At 37.5% G+C, this 20991-nt stretch overlaps 1 protein-coding gene across 1 annotated transcript; it reads left to right on the forward strand.

Moving 5' to 3' along the window:
• Positions 1-10504: 10504 nt before the first annotated feature.
• Positions 10505-11452, forward strand: LOC122200363 (olfactory receptor 56A3-like). The gene has a single exon (XM_042905916.1). It carries the CDS (start codon positions 10505-10507, stop codon positions 11450-11452), a length of 948 nt encoding a protein of 315 aa, XP_042761850.1.
• Positions 11453-20991: the final 9539 nt, after the last annotated feature.

The raw sequence follows: 20991 nt of genomic DNA on the forward strand, positions 1-20991 counted from the left end.
TCATGCTCTTGCTTGGCTCTTCTCAAAACCACAATCAGAAGGCAGGGACAGGGAGATAGAAATAGTCCTAATCTTCTCATTGGGGCATGCCTGATGATGAAAACGATATGGTTTCCCTTTACCCACAGTCACATCACACTTCTTACCCACCATGGGTTTCTGAAGAGACTAAGGATATGGCCCTCCTTTCCCTACCTGACTTTGTCCTCAAGTCCTTTGGTCAGAACTGCCTCCCTAACAGCTTCTCAAAAACATGAGCCACAGTTCCATCTCTGGAACTATTTGCTTATTGTTCCTCTGTCTACATAGCTCCTTCCCTCAGGTCCAACGGGTCTCTATGACCACAGTGTTTAACACCTAACAATATTCCCCCAAATCACAGAATATGTCCCAACATCTTCTCTGTTTCCCTGTTCTGCACAGCATTTATCACTATCTAATGACCATAAAAGTTCATCAACCTGTTTAGTCAGCCTACATTCACTAACGTTTAAGGAGCACCAGGGCAAGAATTTTTGCCTGATGTATCTCCAGCCCAAACAGTGTTTGGCGTATGGTATAGACCCATGATATTTGTGAATTAATGGTTTAATAAATGTTGGAGAAATAATTGAATGTAGGCTAGTTCCTAGGAATATAATTCAGATATGGTCTGTTTTCTATATGAGTTTTTGTATTAGGTATCATGTGTGAGGGAGACCCTATTTCATGCCACATTCCATGATCTGAGCATTGTATGGAACATCTCCATAGGGCAGGTGGGGGCTTAGCCGTAAGAGCAAAAGTATATTTTTAGGAACTTTGAATTTGAATACACATGGGATATTCAAGTGGAAGTGTATAATAAATACTTGGACTTATAGGTTTCATACTCAAGTAAGATGTACCCTTGGAAGAAATAAAGATGTGCACTTGGGATAGACCACAGATCCTCGTTGAAGCCATGGGAGTAGATGGAATGGCCAAAGGAAAGAATATAGAATAAGAACATAAGAAAGCACACCAAAAAGACCCCATATCATCCTTACCTTCTGGTATCAAGAGATTAACATGGAGATAACATGAAGTAGTGGTCAGTGGATGAGAAGAAAATACAAGAGAATCCCAGAAGAAAGCACTTCAAAATAGATTGTGATCAATTAAGAAGCTACAGTCAACTTTATTCAAGGTTACCTGTAGAAGTATGGGGCCCCTGTGCATATAAACAACTTAGTGTGTAAAATGCATTACAAAATGTATGGGCCCATGTGGTCCCATTATAAAATGTAAGGGTTTATCAATGAAAAGTTAGAACAACGGGTAGAGAAATAATTCTTACGTATGTATCATTGTTCTGTCAGTATACATAAAGATATGTTTGTAGTTTCAAGGCACCATCTTAACAAAAGAGAGGACATAAAATATATTTGAAGAAATTATGGCTGCAAGTTTCCAAATCTGATAAAAATTATAAACCCAGAGTTCCAAGAAGCTCAATGAAACCCAAAAATAAGAAAAATGAATATAACTATACTAGGGGTACATCATAATCAAACTGCCCAGAAGAAATGATAAAGGAAAAAAATGTAAATCCAGATCAAAAGACACATCACATTGGTGCCTGGGTGGCTTGGTTGGTTAAGCCTGGGCTCAGTTCTATTGTCATTCATGGGTTAAAGCCCTGCATCCAGCTCTCTGCTATCAGCCCGTAGCCTGCTTGAGATCCTCTGTTTCCCTCTCTCTCTGCCCCCGTCCCACTCCCTCTCATGCTCTCTCTCTCTCTCTCTCTCTCTGTCTCTCAAAAACAGATAAACATTTTTTAAAAAGACACATCACAATTGTCTAAATTTAGGATGACAGTGGATCTTATCAGAAACAATGCAAGTAAGAAGACAATAGAGCAATATCTTAAAACTGAAAGAAAAATCTTGTTAAGCTAGAATTCTGTATCTCTCAGTAATACTCTTAAAACAGATAAATGCTTTTTTTTTAAACAAAAAACCAGAATAATTTTTCTATAGCAGGGTCACACTACAAACATTTGTAAAGTTTCTTTATCCAGAAGGAAAATATTATCAGATGTAAATATAGATCTAAACAAAGGAATGAAAAGCATTAGAATTTGTTACTACATGGGTAAATATGTAAGGTTATTTTATTACTTAAATGCCTTTACTTGCTTTTTGCAAAAATAATAACAATGAAGTATTTAATTTATAACATACAAAAAAGTACAATGTATGAAAATAATAGCATAAGCCAGGAAGGAATTAGATCACTGTTAAGTTATTACATAATACACAAAATAATATAGTATCCCTTGAAGATAGACTGTAATTAGAGATGTGAACTATAATCTCTAAATCTCTAAATCAATCTAATCTCTAAATCTCTAAAGCAAGCCTCCAAAATAGTTAAAACTCATAAGAAAAGAAGATAGAATGAAATGTTTTAAAGAATAATCCAAAAAAAAAGGAAAAAGAGGAGAAAAGAAAAAGAGAAAGCCAAAATGATACATTTGAACCCAACCACACCCATGATTCAAAATAAGTATAAATGAACTAAATACCCAATTAAAAGGCAGAAATAGTCAGACCAAGGAGAAAAAACAACTCATTTAAGCACTGCTCACATTAAATGCACCTCATACAAAAACAAACATGTTAAAAGTGAAAGGATGGGAAAATATACAGCACTAATAACAACACCAATCAAAAGAAAAAAGAAAGAAACAAACCAAGAAACAGACTCTGAACTATAGAAAACAAACTGATGGTTACCAGAGGGGCGTTGGGGGGGGTGGGGGGAGATGGGTGAAAGAGGTGATGGGGATTAAAAGTACACTTATCCTAAGGTGCCTGGGTGGCTCAGTCAGGTAAGCAGCCCACTCTTGATTTTGGCTCAGGTCATGATCTCAGGATTCCTGAGTCTGACCCTACATCGGGCTCCACACTGACCATTGGAGCCTGTTTAGGATTGCTTTCAGTCCCTCTCTCTGCCCCTCCCCCACTCATGCACTTGTGCACTTTCATGCTCTCTCTCTCTCTCTCTCTCTCGCTCTCTCTCTCACACGCGCCCACTCTCTCCCTCTCAAAATAAATAAATAAAACAAAAAATAAAAACATAAAATAAAGATTTTAAAATTTAAAGAGTACACTTATCAAAATGAGCACTGAGCAATGTGTAAAACTGCTGAACCACTGTATGTACACCTGACGCTAATACAACACCGTATGTTAACAATACTGGAATTAAAATTAAAAATTAAAAAAGAAAGAAAACCGGAATGAATATTATAATACCAGAAAAGATGAGTTTCAAAGCCAAACACAACAGTAGAATGTACAATATTTCAAACACACTGAACATTTACCAAAATAGGTCATATTCTGGGCCATCATACGAATTCCAGTACACGTAAAAGAATTCATGCAGCATATATTTTCTGACTATAGTGGAATGAAATTAGATATCAATATGAAGTGATCTCTAAAATAAGACCAAAATATTTGAAAACTTAAAAAGACACTTCTAAATAATCCACGAGAGAAAGAAATCCAAATAAAGAGGCAAAAGAATTTTGAACTAAAAAATAATTAAACTACAACGTGTGAAATTTTTAAAATGCCACTAATGCAATAACGCTGACCCTTGAACACTGTCAGGGTTAGAGGTGTCCATCCTCCACACAGTAAAACATTCAGGTATAAATTCTGACTCTCCAAAAACTTATCAACTAATATTAACTAATATCAACTAATATTATCAACTAATAGCCTATTGTGACTGGAAGATTTGCCAATAACCTAATCAACCAACTCACATTTTGTATGTTATGTATAATATACTCTATTCTTACAATAAACTGAGCTAGAGAAAAGAAAATGTTAACAAAATAAAAAAAGAGAGAAAATACATTTATAGTGTTATATTTCATTTATTGAAAAAAAAATCCCCCTAAAGGACGTCCCCACACTTCAAATCCATTTGTTCATGAGTCAATTCTACTGGACACACATATGTAGCATGAAATTCTTATTTCTGAAACACTACACCTGCAAACAATGACCAAATTCAACCACTAAAAACAACAACATAAAGAAGAATAAATTTAACCCAAAATAAGGAAAAGAAACAAACAATATAAGAGGATCAATGAAATAGAAAAAAGAATATAATAGTAAAAGTTATCAAACCAAAATATCCTACTTTGAGAGGAGTGATAAAATGTCCCCAGAGACTTAATGAAAGATACTGGAAATATGAAGTTGGATATTCAGTTATAAGAAAAAAACTAATTGTTTTAAAAAATAAAGCAGTTGCTCTAAAGCAGTCAGGGGATGAGCTGAATAGCAGAATAAATAAAGCTGAGTGCATGTTAATGAGTTGGATCAGACCAAGGACATTTGTAGTCCTGTTACATAAAGTTCAGAAGACACAGAAAGAAGGAGGAGAAAATGGCTGAGAGATGATATGAGAGCATGTCAAAATATAATTTGGTCTAATAAGAGTCACATAAGAAGGTAAATAAATACAACAGGAACATACTTAAAGTGACATGAATAACTGCTCAAAACTTTTTAAAATGTAAGACTGAAGTTGAAAGTATTGTAAAGAAACAAATCAGGTGTTAAAAAAAAAACCTTCTGGATATATTATGGTATCAGAGGAAAACAGTCCATTCTAAAGGTTGAGTGAAGGTCACATACCACCTTTGGTGACATCCTAAATGGACTCTGAGAGTCTGATGTATGCTGGTAGTATTTTGGGGATTGGAAGTTGAAAATAAAAGGATGGGTTGGGGTGCCTGGGTGGCTCAGTCGGTTAAGCGCTGACTTTGGCTCAGGTCATGATCTTACAGTTATGGGTTCTAGGCCGACATCTGGCTCTGTGCTGACAGCTCAGAGCATGGATCCTGCTTTGGATTCTGTGTCTCCCTCTCTCTTCTGCCCCCCCCCCCACCTGCTTGTGCTTTGTCTCTGTATCTCAAAAATAAATAAACATTATAAAAAACTTTTTAAGAAAAGGGTGGAGTAGAAATAAAAGTAAGTCAGAAATAAAGCAATTTTAGAAAAAAACAAAAAAATGATTTTAAAAAGAAAAATTAGCATCATATATGGAGGTTTTAATATGGCCACAAATTCTTTAACACTCCTCCCAAACAGAAGCTGAGTCCAGTTTCCCTCCTGCTCAATCAGCGCTGACTCCAGTGACTCACTCGTAACCAAATGAATAAGGCACAAGTGATGCTAATTATAAAACACATATAGAAAATAATAATCTACCAAATTTTTGTAAAACCTAAAAATGTTTGGATAGATTCAAATGGGAACTCACCCAACCATAGAATAGTACATACAACAAAGCAATAGTAATACAAATAATGTGGATTGCTGTAGTAAGTGAAAACAAACACACAATAATGGATCATATACACAGCCACATGTGCATGAAATGTGGTATACAATAAAGCAGACTTCTCAAATTAGTGAGGAATCAAATATTCATCTCTATATAGAGTTAGAAAGTTAAAAATATACACAAGATAAAGAGATAAAGATAAGAAAGACAAAAATTAAGTTATTAGTTAACACTATAAGCAGAACTGGTACAGCACCTCCCTCAACAAAACAGAGGGTGTTCAGACCATGCCCTGTAACTGCCATTGATGGACCCCACCCTGTTGGCAGTAACCCACACTTCAGGGATCATGAGAAGTCTAGGAGCCACCAGAAGAGTGGCCAGGGTAGTGCTGAGGTACTAGCGGACTCAAAGTAGACAATATTTATAAAACAGGCAACACAGTATTTCATATTTTCACAGTTGTTTTGAATGTATCAGTTTGTAATAACCTAATACCACTCTTACTCTTCACAATGTAAACCAGACTTAAATACATCAATATGAAACCTAATGCACTGAGTTTTAAAAAAATAAATAAATAAAACCAAATAAAAGAAGCATCTTTGTGATCTTGTGGAATGTTCCCTAAATAAGATCCATGGAGAAACTCTATTCCTAGAAACATAGAGATTTTGCCTTGGTCAAATTGAGAGATGTCCATTGAGTAATGGACTGCAGACGCTAAAATTGAAGGCTTTATAACAGACTAGAGAAGGTATTAGCAATATCTATCCATCAAGAGGCTCTACTATTTAAAATATGCAGAGACGAACCAAGCTGGCTCGGTCCATGCGACTCTTGATGTTGGGGGTCATGTGTTTGAGCCCACATTGGGTAGAGAGATTACTTAAATAAAAATAAATAAATAAGAATAAAAATAATAAATAAAATAAAATACGCACAGAGTTTTATAAGTATGTAAGCAAAACAAAAATTAATAGAAAAATCAGGTAAAGGATGTGGACACATAAGTCACTGCCACTAATGGCTGAATAGTATATGAACAATGCTCACTTATCAGATAGAAAAATAAATTAAATATAATAAGATACGAATTACATCCATCTAGTTTTTTTAAAGAAAAGATAGCATCAAATGGTGTAAGGAATGTGTAAAATAAAGAAAATTTAGGATTTCTATTGAGATATTTAAATGCTTTGGAGAGAAATTTGGTAATTCCTAGTTAAATTAAATATTTTTATGTTATAACTGAAAAAATCCTCCACATCTGTCTACTTTAGGTCTATAAGAGAAGGTGTACAAGGAAATTGACAACAACATTATTTTTAGTACAATTATAGTTCACTTGGGTGTTGACTACTTCCATAAAAAGGAAAAATGCACATATTGGAAATAGAACAGCAGTCAAAAAGAATGAAGTGGGTGTACACAGAAAAGCATGGACAGATGTTTAAGATTTAGTGTTTACATCCGATCTATAACCCAATGACATTTATATAAATCCAACATCCAACCTTTTCTCCCCTAAGCATACAAGTAGCTAAATAAGCATACTTAAGATTAATTAGGTGTATTTTAAGAATCCCGGAGTTTTTACTTTCTGAGGGAAAAGAGAAATAAGAGCGATATTGAGATACACAGAAGAAAGAATAAAAATAAATCAAAAGAAGGGCTTTCAAGAGACAGATGACAATGACACATCATAGGGAATATAGTCAATGGTACTGTAAAAGCTCTGTATGGTCACAGATTGTAGCTACACTTGTGGTGACCATAGCATAATGGATAGGCTTGTCAAAACACATTGTTACACATCCGAAACTAGTGGAAATTTATCTGTCAACTACACTCAAAAAAACTAATGAAAATAAATATATAATAAAGAAACCAATCATGTTTGCTCCAATTATGGAAGAGTATGAAAAATTCACATGAAGTTCAAAATGAAAGTTAAAAAAAGGAACAATCATGGTTCCTAATACACAGTTATACATACAACCTACTTAAATTTTTCTCACTAAAGGGAACATTTCTATTGACTTTTCTCTCTGAAAAACATACTGCATTTTCTCAGGAATATGGTTTTCAGGTTTCTCTTGCATTTTCATCATTATAATGCAATGAGAAAAGTCACGATAAGTTAGTATGAATACATTCATTAGGATGGTTTGGGGGGTACCTATCTAAAAATTGTGTTCTGGAAGCCCATGAGAACTTCTGAGTGAGCTTATTGGACCCATGGAGGGCATCGAGTGCGCACATGCAAATACTGTGAACATGGATGGATTGATGTAAGACCTCTACCCCCAGGAGACTAACTGCGTACAGAACACAGTCCATGTTGGGCTGGATGACCAGAGCTCCTTCCTTTTAGAGAGAAATAAAATCATTTGCTTTTTCCACCTGCCTGCCTGTCTGTCCCAGGAGGACATTCTAGGCACAAGGAATTAGGGATGGAAGGTTCCAAGAGGACAAAGTCCCTAAGGCTCTGGAGTTATAACTATCCACAGATACTTCAGGAACTAACTGAAACTCCAATATCAGTGGAGCCAGACGCCTGCTCCATGCTCTGTAAGTGAGACTGGATAGAGGGTGCCTGAGACGCAGCTATACCAAAATTAGCCAGAGCATAGAGGAGATCTTTCTCTTTAGTCCAGATCTGTGCTCCATTCCATTCCTGAGTCAGTATTGATGAAGTAGTCTGAAAATAGGGCAGTAAACACTGCATCCAGTCTCAGGTCAGGAGGTACATGTGATAACCTCTGCTCTGAGACCTTTCCTTTTGCCCTCCTCTTGCTTCTTTGGATCTTTTCCTGGGTGAATCCAGATATGCAGAGAGTAGGAATTTCTTCATAGGAGATTAATGAGTGGAAGGAGTCAGGAAAGCATATCATTTGGAGCTCAGATTAGAAATTTTTGGGTTTTCATCTGTGAATATGAAAATTTAGGAGTTATGGGCAAAGAATCTGTCCATAAATGCTTGAATCATGACATAGGAACTAAATTTAATCTGTACAACTACAGGACTGAGGACACAGACATAGTTGGAGCGTTAGTGAGAGTCAGAAGATAGTTCCTCAGATTTCAGCTCAATCTAAAGAGTTTCTAAAATCTACTGCTGCCACAAACAGAAAATTGTGCACAGATGATAGAGGTATCTGTCACTGTTCAGATCAATGATGTCTGAAAAAGTACTTGGGAGAGATGTCTCACAATTCTGTCTGAGTTTAGGGAGTTAGGTGGTCCCTAAAAAGCCTTCCCTTCTTCAAACAGGGCTTCCATAGTGCTATGCTGGGGCCTGTCCAGCAGCCTGGGAAAAAGTTTGCCCTGCAGGGTCTCTGCTTTTGTCATTGCCCTTCAACCTCACTTGGCTTCTTCATTCTGTCTCTACCTGGAACCAGTAGTTATTAGCTCTAGGTCCTCAGCCCTCACGCTTCATTGGCTAGCTCTGATTGCAATCCAAGATTGAAAGAGAGGAGAAGAAAAACATACATGGTCTCAGATGCTTTACTTCTAGGGTAGGTCAATGCTTGTTGAATCAATTGTAGAATGAAGAATATGTAGGAACATTCCAGAGAAAAGAGGAGAAAGAGTCAGTAAGTAGAAAGAACAGATAAAAAAAGTCCTCCTAGGCTGTCCTCAGAAATTCTATCCTGGTGCTAGACACAATTATCCCAAAGTACTTCAGGAGAAAAAGAGAACATACTTCTTCCTCTTTACTTCTCCATGGATACTCATGTCTGAATTGCCATTTCTTCCATGTGGCTGTACTCTCCAAAGCCCATTTCAAGACTTTTACCTCTGTGCATTCAAAGAAACCCTAATTCGTTCCAAGAATACTCTGACACCCTTGAAGAAGGAAAACTTCTTGGAGATGGTAAGATTTGTGTCTCTCTTGCAAAGGTTAGTTGAAACAATTCTGTAGAGAGTAGAATCAGAGAATACAGTAAGCAAAGATCAAATGACTAAACCTAAACGATGAAAATGGTGTTTAGGGGAATATTTTAAATTCAGCAGCCTGATATTGTACACGCTGTGGGTCACTGTGGCAAAGACTGGTCTGAGCTAGTGCTATTAGTTATGCCTCAAACCTATATGTGAATGAATCCTATGAGAAGTTTGACAGAAAGACAGAGTTCAATGAACATAGCGTTCAAGACAGGAGAAGGACCTTAGGTCAAAACTGAAGGCTCAATGTTTTTTCCTATGGGTTTTTATCTTCAGAAATCTCCTGCACTTCCAGTATCTCCCAGCCTTTGTGGCCACTCCACCATGGCAAAGCATAGAACTACTAGACAAGAAAAAATGGATTATTATATTGAAGATATAAAGAGAAACAGAAAGGGAATAAAAGAACTTTAAAGGTAGACTTTATCACCTTCACACTATTGCAATCAGAATTATCAAATTTCATCTTGTTCCATGGCTGGTATCACTCTCTCATACCTATGTGTGATTGCCTAGGCTCCTTTTAAGACTCTTTCTTCCAAAAGTTAAGAATCCTACAAATATAAACATGTATAGGGGAGGGGCAGTTACTTGGCAGGACCATACCAGCCTAATTACAATCACTTTTTAGACAAAATGAAAATTACCCTACGTTACTTTCAGGGTACCATTTTAAAATATAATTAAACTCCATTTGAAAACTCAGAATGGGGGTGCCATGGACAACTAGGGACATTCACCTGAGTCCCTATTTGTGCCAGTTTCAACTACTCACCTGCACACATTGTTATGGTTAAATTATCATATAGTAGTCTATGTGGCCATTAAAGAAAATCAAAACCCAAAGGAAGAAACTTGTAAGAACAAATTTAGCAACTCACTGGTCACAAAGTAGTTCTAAAGTAATTTTGTCCCTCTCTTTACTTTTGGCAAAGATACAACAATTCTATTAATAATCATCCTTGAAAGAATCAAGCATGTATAAGTAAACCATATTACCTCTGTTCTCTATACTGTTCACTGGTAAAATCATCCAAGTAGCAAGGCACAAAAGATAAACAGATGAAGTCACATGGCTCTGGATAACCCGAGGCTCGTGCATTTCACCTAGGTGAAGCAAATTTTCTAAATCCAGGTGTCTTGAGTCAGTATCCAATTTTTATCTTAATTTTACAGATCACTAAAAGAAATCTATAGAAATATATGACAAAATATGACAGCGCACCAAAATGGCACCATCTCCTCTGAGGTTTCAGACTTCCTCCTGAATTGTTTTGCCAGGTCCCCTAGCTGGAAATTCTGGTTGTCCCTGCCCCTCAGCTTCCTCTTTCTTTTAGCCATGGGGGCCAATAGTGTCCTCCTGATCACCATCAGGCTGGAGGCATCTCTGCATGAGCCATTGTACTACCTGCTCAGCCTCCTCTCCCTGTTGGACATCATTGTCTGCCTCACCGTCATCCCCAAGGTGCTGGCCGTCTTTTGGTTTGACCTCAAGTCCATCAGCTTCTATGCCTGCTTCCTCCAGATGTACATCATGAACTGCTTCCTTTCCATGGAGTCCTGCACATTCATGGTCATGGCCTATGACCGCTATGTAGCCATCTGCCACCCATTGAGATACCCATCCATCATCACTGACCAATTTGTAGCCAAGGCTGCTGTCTTTATTTTGGCCAGGAATGGCATTTTAACAGTACCTATCCCCATTCTATCATCCCGACTCCATTATTGTAGGACAAATGTCATTGAGAACTGCCTCTGCGCCAATATGTCTGTCTCCAGGCTCTCCTGTGATGATGTCACCATCAATCGCCTCTACCAGTTTGCCGTAGGATGGACCCTGCTAGGATCTGACCTCATCCTCATCTTTCTCTCCTATACCTTCATACTGCGAGCTGTGCTGAGACTCAAGGCAGAGGGTGCTGTGGCCAAGGCCCTGAGCACATGCGGTTCCCACTTCATCCTTATCCTCTTCTTCAGCACCATCCTTCTGGTCTTCGTGCTCACTCTTGTGGTGAAGAAGAAAGTCTCGCCTGATGTGCCAGTCTTGCTCAACATCCTCCACCATGTCATTTTCTCAGCCCTCAACCCCATTGTGTATGGGGTGCGAACCCAGGAGATCAAGCAAGGAATCCAGAGATTACTGAAGAAAGTGTGGTAACAAGGACAATTAGATCTCTGCATTCCTCACATAAAATGAGTTTTGAATCAATAATGGGTGAGTGGGCTTAATCATATCTATGAATTGCAATCTCAAAATGGGTAATTTGAATATTGTGTCTTCTTTAAAAACTTAAGCTTCACTGTTAAGTTTCCCTTTTCTCACTTCTCCTTTAGGAATATCTTTTGCCCCTTTTGCCTTTTCCCATACATATTATCCTATATTGACAAAATACTGAGATTCCTTGGGGGAGGTCCCAAAATGAGAAATTTATGTTCCTGAATATACAGCTGTTATTATGTCATGCCTTCACATTCTTAAATACACAACTGTGGCTATTTGGGGGTAGAGTTGTGTAACATGTAATGAATTCTTATTCTCATTTCTACAGAAGGGATCATATTGGAGAAAAAGATATAGCAGTGAAATTTCACTCCTGAATATGGAAGGTTGCTACTTCTCTCTAACTGGGTCTGCAGTTGGGTGATCATTCTAAATGAGCATTGCAAGAGGACAGGGTTTTTCTGTCCTGGATTTCTCATTTGTGCAACAATTATCAATGAGGTCGATTATAGTTAAGAGACTCTTAAATTCTCCTCCGCAATGGATTTGTGCTTTGCACATTTATCTTTTCAATCCAGAGTGTCACAGTTTAGTTCAATCTAGGGTGTGCAAAAATAGTTTAACTAATGAGTTAAAGATTTCAAAGACTGTGTATATGATCCAGTAATAATAATTTAAATATAAAAAATATAATATCTGAACATTTTTTTCATATTAACTGAACAATTTCTAAGAACACTTTGTGTCCTGGGAATTCTGTTAGCTATTAAGACTCAAAAATATACAGAAAAATGTGGCTTTTGGGAGCTCAAAGTTTTCTTAGGAGGAATAAAATATGAGTTCCAGGAATATATTCTCAATGGGAAAGAATGGGGAATGGGGTAATGTACCTACTGGTAGTAGAGTACCTGGAAACTTAAGAAAGCACTGGATAGAGAGTTAAAAGTCTGAATTACAAGCCTTGAACAGCTACCAAAAAAGGATGGCTTCTTGGAAACAAATGAGGTGGTCTCATTGTGTTTCATGTTACTCATCAGTTACTCCTGAGAATAGTGAACAATTGTTTTAGAAAACCCTTTCTAAATATAAGCTTTTGTGCCTCAGTAGCAACCTATAAGTAAGTTTCCTTGTTTATACCATGAAAGGAAAATCTCTAAACCATCTAATGCCAAAATTGTCGCCCAAATCTAGGTCTTTCAGCCTTCACAGAAAGCACCTGGATTCATCCTTGACCACTTAAGCTTTCATTCAGCACAAGTCTGTTCATTTATTTTAGTTCTCTGCCTCACAGTGATGAATAACAAGTTGGTATTTCATTCCTCTGCTTCTGGTTATCACTATGAACTACTATTTGGAAAGTAAACATGTACTCACATAATTAAGAAGCAATGGTTAAAAGCATACAATCAACATTTTAACTGGGAATAATATATTTATCAAAGGTAAAAAAAAGAATGTCAAGATCTAATTAGGTTCATACCATAGATAACTTTTTTCTTTCTTACTTGAAAAAGAATTCCCCAATATCTCATTCTCTCACCCATTTCAACATAAGAAAAATGACTTTGTTGAAAGTGTGCATAACCAACAGAAAGGTCTTATAAATATGAAGGAATAATACATTAAGATAAATTGAAGCTACTATCTCTTAGGAAATATTACAAGTCTACTAGTTTAAACACTGTCATATATTAACATCTGCTCATTAAGGGACCAAAAACTTTCAGGACTAATCTCTACCAGAATCACATTGCATAACAAAACCAGATGTCTCCTATCAGCTTTCAAAAAATTTGAGCACTGAATGTATAAAAAGGGCTACATCAGTCTCCAAATTAGACTGATAAAATCTTTGTATTTTAAACATATATTTTTGTTAAGTACTGGGTGTTGTATGTAAGTAATGAATCTCTAAATTCTACATCTGAAACTAATATCACACTGTGTGTTAACTAACTGGAATTTAAATAAAAACTTGAGAAAAAAATGTTTTGAAAGCTTTGCTTTATTGTGTTTATACACAGCTTTTACAGGTTTATGGCTCATATCAAAGCAGTATTGACAGATCCATTTGATAAACAATGGATCAGTATTGACAGATCCATTTGATAAACAATGGATCAGTATTGACAGATCCATTTTATCCATCTGATAAACAGATTAACGATGGCTTTATCCCGTTAAAATAATTGATACTAATAAGTATCTCCTCTAGAACAATGTTGTCCAATGTGAGCCACACACACAGACTTAATTTTAAACATCTTAGAAGCCACATTAAGATATAAAAAGAAAAGCTAAATGGATTTTAATAATTATTTGTTGAATCCAATATGTCTAAAATACTATCATTTCAAAACTTAATAAATATGAGAATTTAATAAATATATCTCATTCTTTTTTTTGTACACTAGATCTTCTAAATCGAGTGTGTACTTTACATTTATAGCATATTTCAGTCAGGACTATCACATTTCAGGTGCTAGTAGATAATCAGGACTATCACATTACATGTGCCAATAGATACCATATGGATCAAGACATATGGATTTAAACAGCAAATGAAAAATGGCTATGAGAGAAATGAATTGAGGAAAAACATATCCTTCTTGGGAAAGAGCTAAGCAAAATTCTTTCTTCTTGGCTGTGTTTTTCTCTTTTTTATGTTTTTCCACACGGAGGAAAGGAAGCCAGTGTTTTAGAAGATGAATAATGACTTCTTTGTCCTAAGATGCTGCGTTATATGAGTGCTTATGGCTTAGAAACCTTTTCTAAACCAGTGTGAGAGGGTAAAATAAGAGAAGGCTAATCTACTGGCTTTATACAACACATAGTCCTCGAATCCTGCAGCAACAGATTTGAAATAGAGCTATGCTTGCCTTGGAAGTAACAGAACCTAAGAAAAAATGTAAATAAAGACTTTACTCATGATAAGGCAAGAATCTAAGTGCTAGGGGAAGCAATAGATGTTAGTGTCAAAGGTTTATCAAAAGATAGATGATAATAATCACACTTTGTAAGACTTTAAACTTTTCTTACCAGTATTTACATGTACTCATGTAGGAACATTTTTTTAAGTTTATTTATTCTGAGAGAGAGAGAGAAAGTGGGGTAGGAGCAGAGAGAAAAGGAGAGAGAGAAACCCAAGCAGGCTCCACGCCATCAGGGCAGAGTCCAACACATGGCTCCAAATCATGAACGGAGAGATCATGACCTGAGCTGAGATCAAGAGTCGGATCGTTAACTGGCTAAGCCACCCAGGTGCCCCCATATTAGTATTTTAATTCATTATTTCGTGCCCTATTATTTTAACAAAATATATTTAAAATGAAATTTTTAATAGTGAAAAGTGTCATAATTATTCAATAAAACATATGAGTAGGAAACCAGACTTAATACCCCAATCCATAAATGTTAAAGTTCAGATTTTGTTGGTGAGACTTTTCACTTTTCTCACACATCACCATAATTAGACCCTTCTTTCAATGGCTAGAAAAAGTGAGACAGATATTTGGGGGCAGATCCAGCTGACACTGGATATTGGGCCAGGAGAACAATGCAGAGCACAACAGAGAAAGGTAATGGCCCTTCAGGCCCACAGTTAACATCATTTTATCTGCAAAATATGCATTGACACCTATTATAGACAAACCCTTGTTGCAGGGCTGGGGTTGCAGGCAAGGTCCATGTTTATAAGTGCAAAGGGCCTGTGCCTGGAGGAAGAAGTCCAAGAAGCAAGGGGGAAATGTCAATATATAGGAAGGACACAGCCAAAGAAAGGCTAAGGTAGAGGTCTAAAGCAGTGGCCACTTAGCAGAAAGTCAGAACCCTAATCTAGAATAGGATTTGGAGGACTAGGTAGAATATTGCTTTAGGAACTTGAGTTTGAGCCAAGGAAGTAACACAATCTCATAAACTGAAGATATGTAGAGGAAATTGGAGCTGAAAAACAGGATGCCCTTCATCAGAACCAAACACAATCCAGAGAAAATGTACCACTGTGTAGTCTAATAGAAATAACTCAATACAAAGACCTCTCCCTTCCAAAATATTATTCAAATAATTACATTATAACTCCAGCATTCCTAGATTAGGTGCCACATGGGTAAAAATTGAGACAATTCGTAGAAAATCAGACCTGACTACATACACCATAACCTAAGAAAAGAATAGTGATCTAATTCCAGGACGCAGGACACATTGTCCTTTGTCAGTGAGAGTTTTCAAATTTCTTGTAATTAACAAACACTTGTTTATATTTTCTTTTTGTATAATTTAAATCTTGCTTGAATGTTGTGAGGTCTATTTTGTATATATGAAGACGAGGTTACTTGTGATACTGTATGATTTTAGTGAGTGTTTCAATTCTTATAAATCTGGTACTGCCTATAAAAGGGGATTTGATAGCAGATTTGACACTGCAGGAAAAAATACAAATACAGGTATAGAAATTTAAGCTACTTAAATTAAAACATAGAAAAAAATAATGCTGAAAAAAATATAGAGTGACCTGATAATAGATGAGATAATATTAACCAATCAAGTATTGATGAACTTGGTAATTGAAGGTATAAACAGAGAGGAATTAGGGGAGAAAAACATGGTGACAATATAGTCGAGTTTATAAAATCAGTAGAAATAAAACATGTAGTAAAAATAGAAGAAGGATAACAAGGGGTGAAATGGAAGTAAACTTCTATGAATTCGTATTTTATATGTGAAGTTGAATATTATTTGAAGGTTGACTGTGTTAATAGAAAAATGCATATTTAAATACTACAATTGCAACAGCAGAAATTTTCTTCAAAAAGTTCAGATTTTGGGGGTACCTGAGTGGCTCAGTTGGTTGAGCATCTGACTCTTGATTTCAGCTCAGGTCGTGATCTCACAGTTCATGTGATGGAGCCCTTCCTTAGGCCCCAGGTTGGGCATGGAGCTGCTTGGGATTATCTCTTTCCCTCTCCATCTGCCCCTCCCATGCTCATTCATTCTCTCTCTCTCTCTCTCTCTCTCTCTGTCAAAAACAAATATTTTGGGGCTCTTGGGTGACTCAGTCAGTTAAGCATACAGCTCTTGATTTTGGCAGTCTCAAGTCATGAGATCAAGCCTGGCACTGATTCTGCCTACTTAAGATTCTTTCTCTCCCTGCCTCTCTGTTCTTCCCACTGCTTCTCTCTCTCTACAATAAAAAATTTAAAAAATTTAAAAATAAAAGTAAATAAACATTTAAAAACTAAATTAAAAGCCCAGATTTTTAAGACTGTATAGTCTCTGTTACAGCTACCATGCCAAATAGAGTAAAAGAAGTCATGAATCGAGGTGCCTGGGTGGCTCAGTAGGTTAAGCTTCAGCTCAGGTCACGGTCTCCTGGTTCAGTTTGTGAGTTTGAGCCCCGCCTTGGGCTCTGTGCTGACAGCTCAGAACCCAGAGCCTGCTTTGGACTTTGTGTCTCCCTCTGTCTCCGCCACCCCTCCCCTGCTGGTGCTTTATCTCTCTCTCAATCTCTCTCTCTCTCTCTCTCTCTCTCTCTCTCTCAAAAATAAATAAGCATTAAAAAATTGTTTAAAAAAAGAAGCCATGAATGGACATTAATCACATCAACATAGCAAATGTATATGGTTAAATTGATGGATCAGGAAGGGGTGGCAATTTTGACCCCCTGGACACATTTGCCAATGTCTCAACAATTTTGCTCATTACAACCATGGGAGGCAGAGGTGAGGATGGAAATGTGCTGACAACTAGTGAGCAGAGGCCAGGAATGCTGTTGGATATCTCACAATATATAGGACAGATTCACACACACAACAAAGAATTGTCTGACCAAGATGTCAATGCTACTTGAGAAACCCAGGTCAAAATAATCCGAATAAAAGCCAGAAATAGACATATGGGATTTGGAAGGGAAAAAAAACAAGTGTCATCTATATGCATCCAACTGGACATCCATCTGCAAAGAGATACATGATAGTTAGATGACTGATTGGTACATAGATAGATAATAGGTAGATAGATGATAGAACGATGATAGATAGATAGATAGATAGATAGATAGATAGATGATAGATAGATAGAGATAAATAGAGACAAAGACCTTCCACCCTTCACAAAAATTTACTCAGAATGGATCATGGACCTCAATGTAAAATGAGAAACTATAAAAGTCCTAGAAAGTAACATAGGTCAAAAACCTAGATAACCTTGGGTATGGGGATGCCTTTTTAGGTGCAACACCAAAGACACAATCCATGAAAGAAGAATTGATAATCTGGACTCATTAAAATTAAAAACTTCTGCTCTGAGAAAATCAATGTCCAGAAAATGAAAAGACAAGCCATACACCTGGAGAAATAATTCCAAAGAGAACACACCTCACCAAAGAAGATACACAGATGGCAAATAAACATACGAAAAGATGTTACACATCATGTTATCAGGGAAATACAAATTAATACACCAAGGAGATACCATTATACACTTATTAGAATGGCCCAAATCCAGAACATTGACAACAACAAATGCTGGCAAGGCTGTGGAGGAACAAGAATCCTCAGTCACTGCTGGTGGGAATGCAAAATGCTACAAGCCATACTAAGTAGATGGGTGGGTGGTTTCTTACCAAATAAAACACACTCTTACTGTTTGATCCAGCAAGTGCACTCCTTGGGTTTTACCCAAAGAAGTTGAAAACTTACGTCTATACAAAAACCTGCACAAGGATTTTATAGCAGCTTTGTTCACAATTGCCAAAACTTGGAAGCAACCAAGGTGCCCTTTAATAGGTGAGTGGTAAATAAACTGTGGTATATCCAATGGAATATTACTCAGATCTAAAAGGAAATGCAGCTATCAAACCATGAAAAGACACAGAATAATCTTAAATGCATATACTAAATGAAGAAAGACAGTGTGAAAAGTCTACATGGTATATGATTTTTTCTATATGACATTCTGTAAAAGACAAAACTATGGAGACAATAAAATGAACATGGGCTGCTGGGTGAGGGAGGGAAAGTGGTGGGAAGATGAATAGGCAGAGCACAGAGAATATTTAGGTCAGTGAAAATACATAATAATGTATGATATTATAATGATGGACATATGCCATTATTCATCTGTCCAGATCCACAAAATATACAACGTGAAAAGTGGACCCTAAGGTAAACTATGGATGATTATGTTGTGTCAATGTAGGTTCACCCTTGGTAAAAATGTATGATGTTAATAATGGGGAAGACTATGCATATGTGGGGAGCAGGGATTATATGGGAAATCTCTGTACCTCCCTTTTTATTTTGTTGTAAACCTAAAACTGCTTTAAAAATATTAACTTTAAAAAATCAGAGTAGTAAAAACTAAAAAGGGGGGGGCAGAATATACACAAAAGCAAATGATCATAAGAAAGCTGGAATGGTTATACTAATATCAGACAAATTTCCAATTCTGATATGGTCAGATAAATTCCTAGCAGGCCTGCTAATCTTGCAGATATCCTCTATGTATCTCAGGGCTGAAGGCACTGAAGGGTGAAGGAAAACATGAGGACACCGGATGGAAACTGAGCCTGAGGGAAGGAAATGGTGTGGGCAATTCATCATTTCTTTTGACTTTAGCTTGAATGAATAATAAGGTAAGCACAAAACATGGAGTAATTAAAACCAGAAGTCTTCTTATCTCTCCTAAAAACCTAGAGGAAAGTTTGAGGCAACAACAGCTACTGGAATAGGAAACAAGAATCAAGAAAAGGAGAGAGAGTGTGGAAAACCTAAATTCTGTGTATGAACTCTTCCAAGTCTCTACTTCCTGAAACATGTAGGCACACAGCAAATACAAAGCAGGTCAGACAAAGATAAAAGAGCTGAAGTAATATTTGAGCTGTTTTCCAACACAAGTTTCTATTTCAGGATCAAACCAAGTTAACTGTCTGCTTAAACAAAAGCTTCAAACCTCTTTGGAAGACTGTAACAGACCCCACAGCCTCCATAACATGATATCCACAATATCCAGCATAACCGAGGTAAGACTGAAAATCAGTGAAATAGCCATTTTACTATTTACTCTACAACAGTAGAGAAAAAAATTAATGAAACCAGAAACTGATATTAAGATAAATAAAATTAATATATGACTAAGCAAGGGGCACCTGGGTGGCTCAAACAATTGAGCATCTGACTTTAGCTCATGTCATGATCTCACAGTTCATGAATTTGAGCCCTTCCTTGGGCTCTGTGCTGACAGCTTGGAGCCTGGAGCCTGCTTCAGATTCTTTGTACCCCTCTCTCTCTCTCTGCCCCTCCCCTGTTTGTGCTCTCCCTCTCAAAAATAAATAAACATTTAAATATGTATAGAGAGAGAAGGTGAGTTTGGTGTCTTCCTTTGTTGCCATCTTGTACTGGAACTCAAGAAAAAAAGGAAGAGTTCCAGTACAAGTTAGAAACACAGGAAGACTCCAAACTCACCTCCTCCATGGACACACCAAATCTAAAGCTATTTATAGAGCAATTCCTCCTAAAGAAGAACTGAGTGCTAACTGAACAGCTTATACACAACAAAAGGTATGGAGAACTCCAGGAGAGATGGAGATGGTAATGAAGAGAACCTCCACTCCCAGCGCTGCGAACTGCAGTTGAGATGGACATTACTGAGGGATTAGGAGCAGATATATCTGCCCTGGGGCACAGGGTGGGGAAAATCCTGAGGTATAAAATAGCAATTTATAAAAGATCCATCCCTAGAAAGCTGTCAAATGGCATGAGTGCTGCTGAAACACGCTATGGTGGAAAGGACTGGCAAGCACTACAGTTTACACTCCCCCTCTACCTTGAAAGGGAAGACTAGGACAGGGTCTGGAAGCTATAGCCAGCCTGCTATCCCTCAATAACCACTGGGTTTCTAGCCCACACCAACTCCAGACACATGGACACAGAAAAAAAGCTGCGATTTAAAAGAGCAACTAGCATAGAAAGAAGCCAGCCCTAAAATTCCTCCAAATGGCAGGGGCAACTGCTGGAACTCTCTCCAAGATGGAGGGGCTGGCAAGAGCCCCAGCTTATACTCCCTCTCCAAGATGACGTCATGAATTGGAGTAGGGTCCAGCCATCCTAACCAACCTACCCAGTGAGCCCAGGGCCCCTAGCCCACACCAGCTGCAGCCATCCCACCAAGATAGCCCTAGGGTGGTGAACACCAGGGTACCTCTGGTCAGTGCTCACTACAACTCCACCCTTCATGCAGAGGTGACACGTGCTTAAAGTACCCTGGAACACTTTAGGTACACACTGCTTCAGCTTCAGATGGCTTACTAGGGCGTCCCCAAGGCAGAGCACTCCAGGACCTCCTAGCTGATAACTGATTAGTCTCCAGCCACTTTCCAGGGTACCCTCATGTGGACTGCCCTGGGACACCCCCACTCATACCAGACTCAGCGCCAGCCACCTCACAAGGGCACCTATGTGCTGAGTACCCCAGGATATCCC

The sequence above is a fragment of the Panthera leo genome, chromosome D1, assembly GCF_018350215.1.
Source record: "Panthera leo isolate Ple1 chromosome D1, P.leo_Ple1_pat1.1, whole genome shotgun sequence".
In the NCBI taxonomy this organism is placed as follows: Eukaryota; Metazoa; Chordata; class Mammalia; order Carnivora; family Felidae; genus Panthera; species Panthera leo.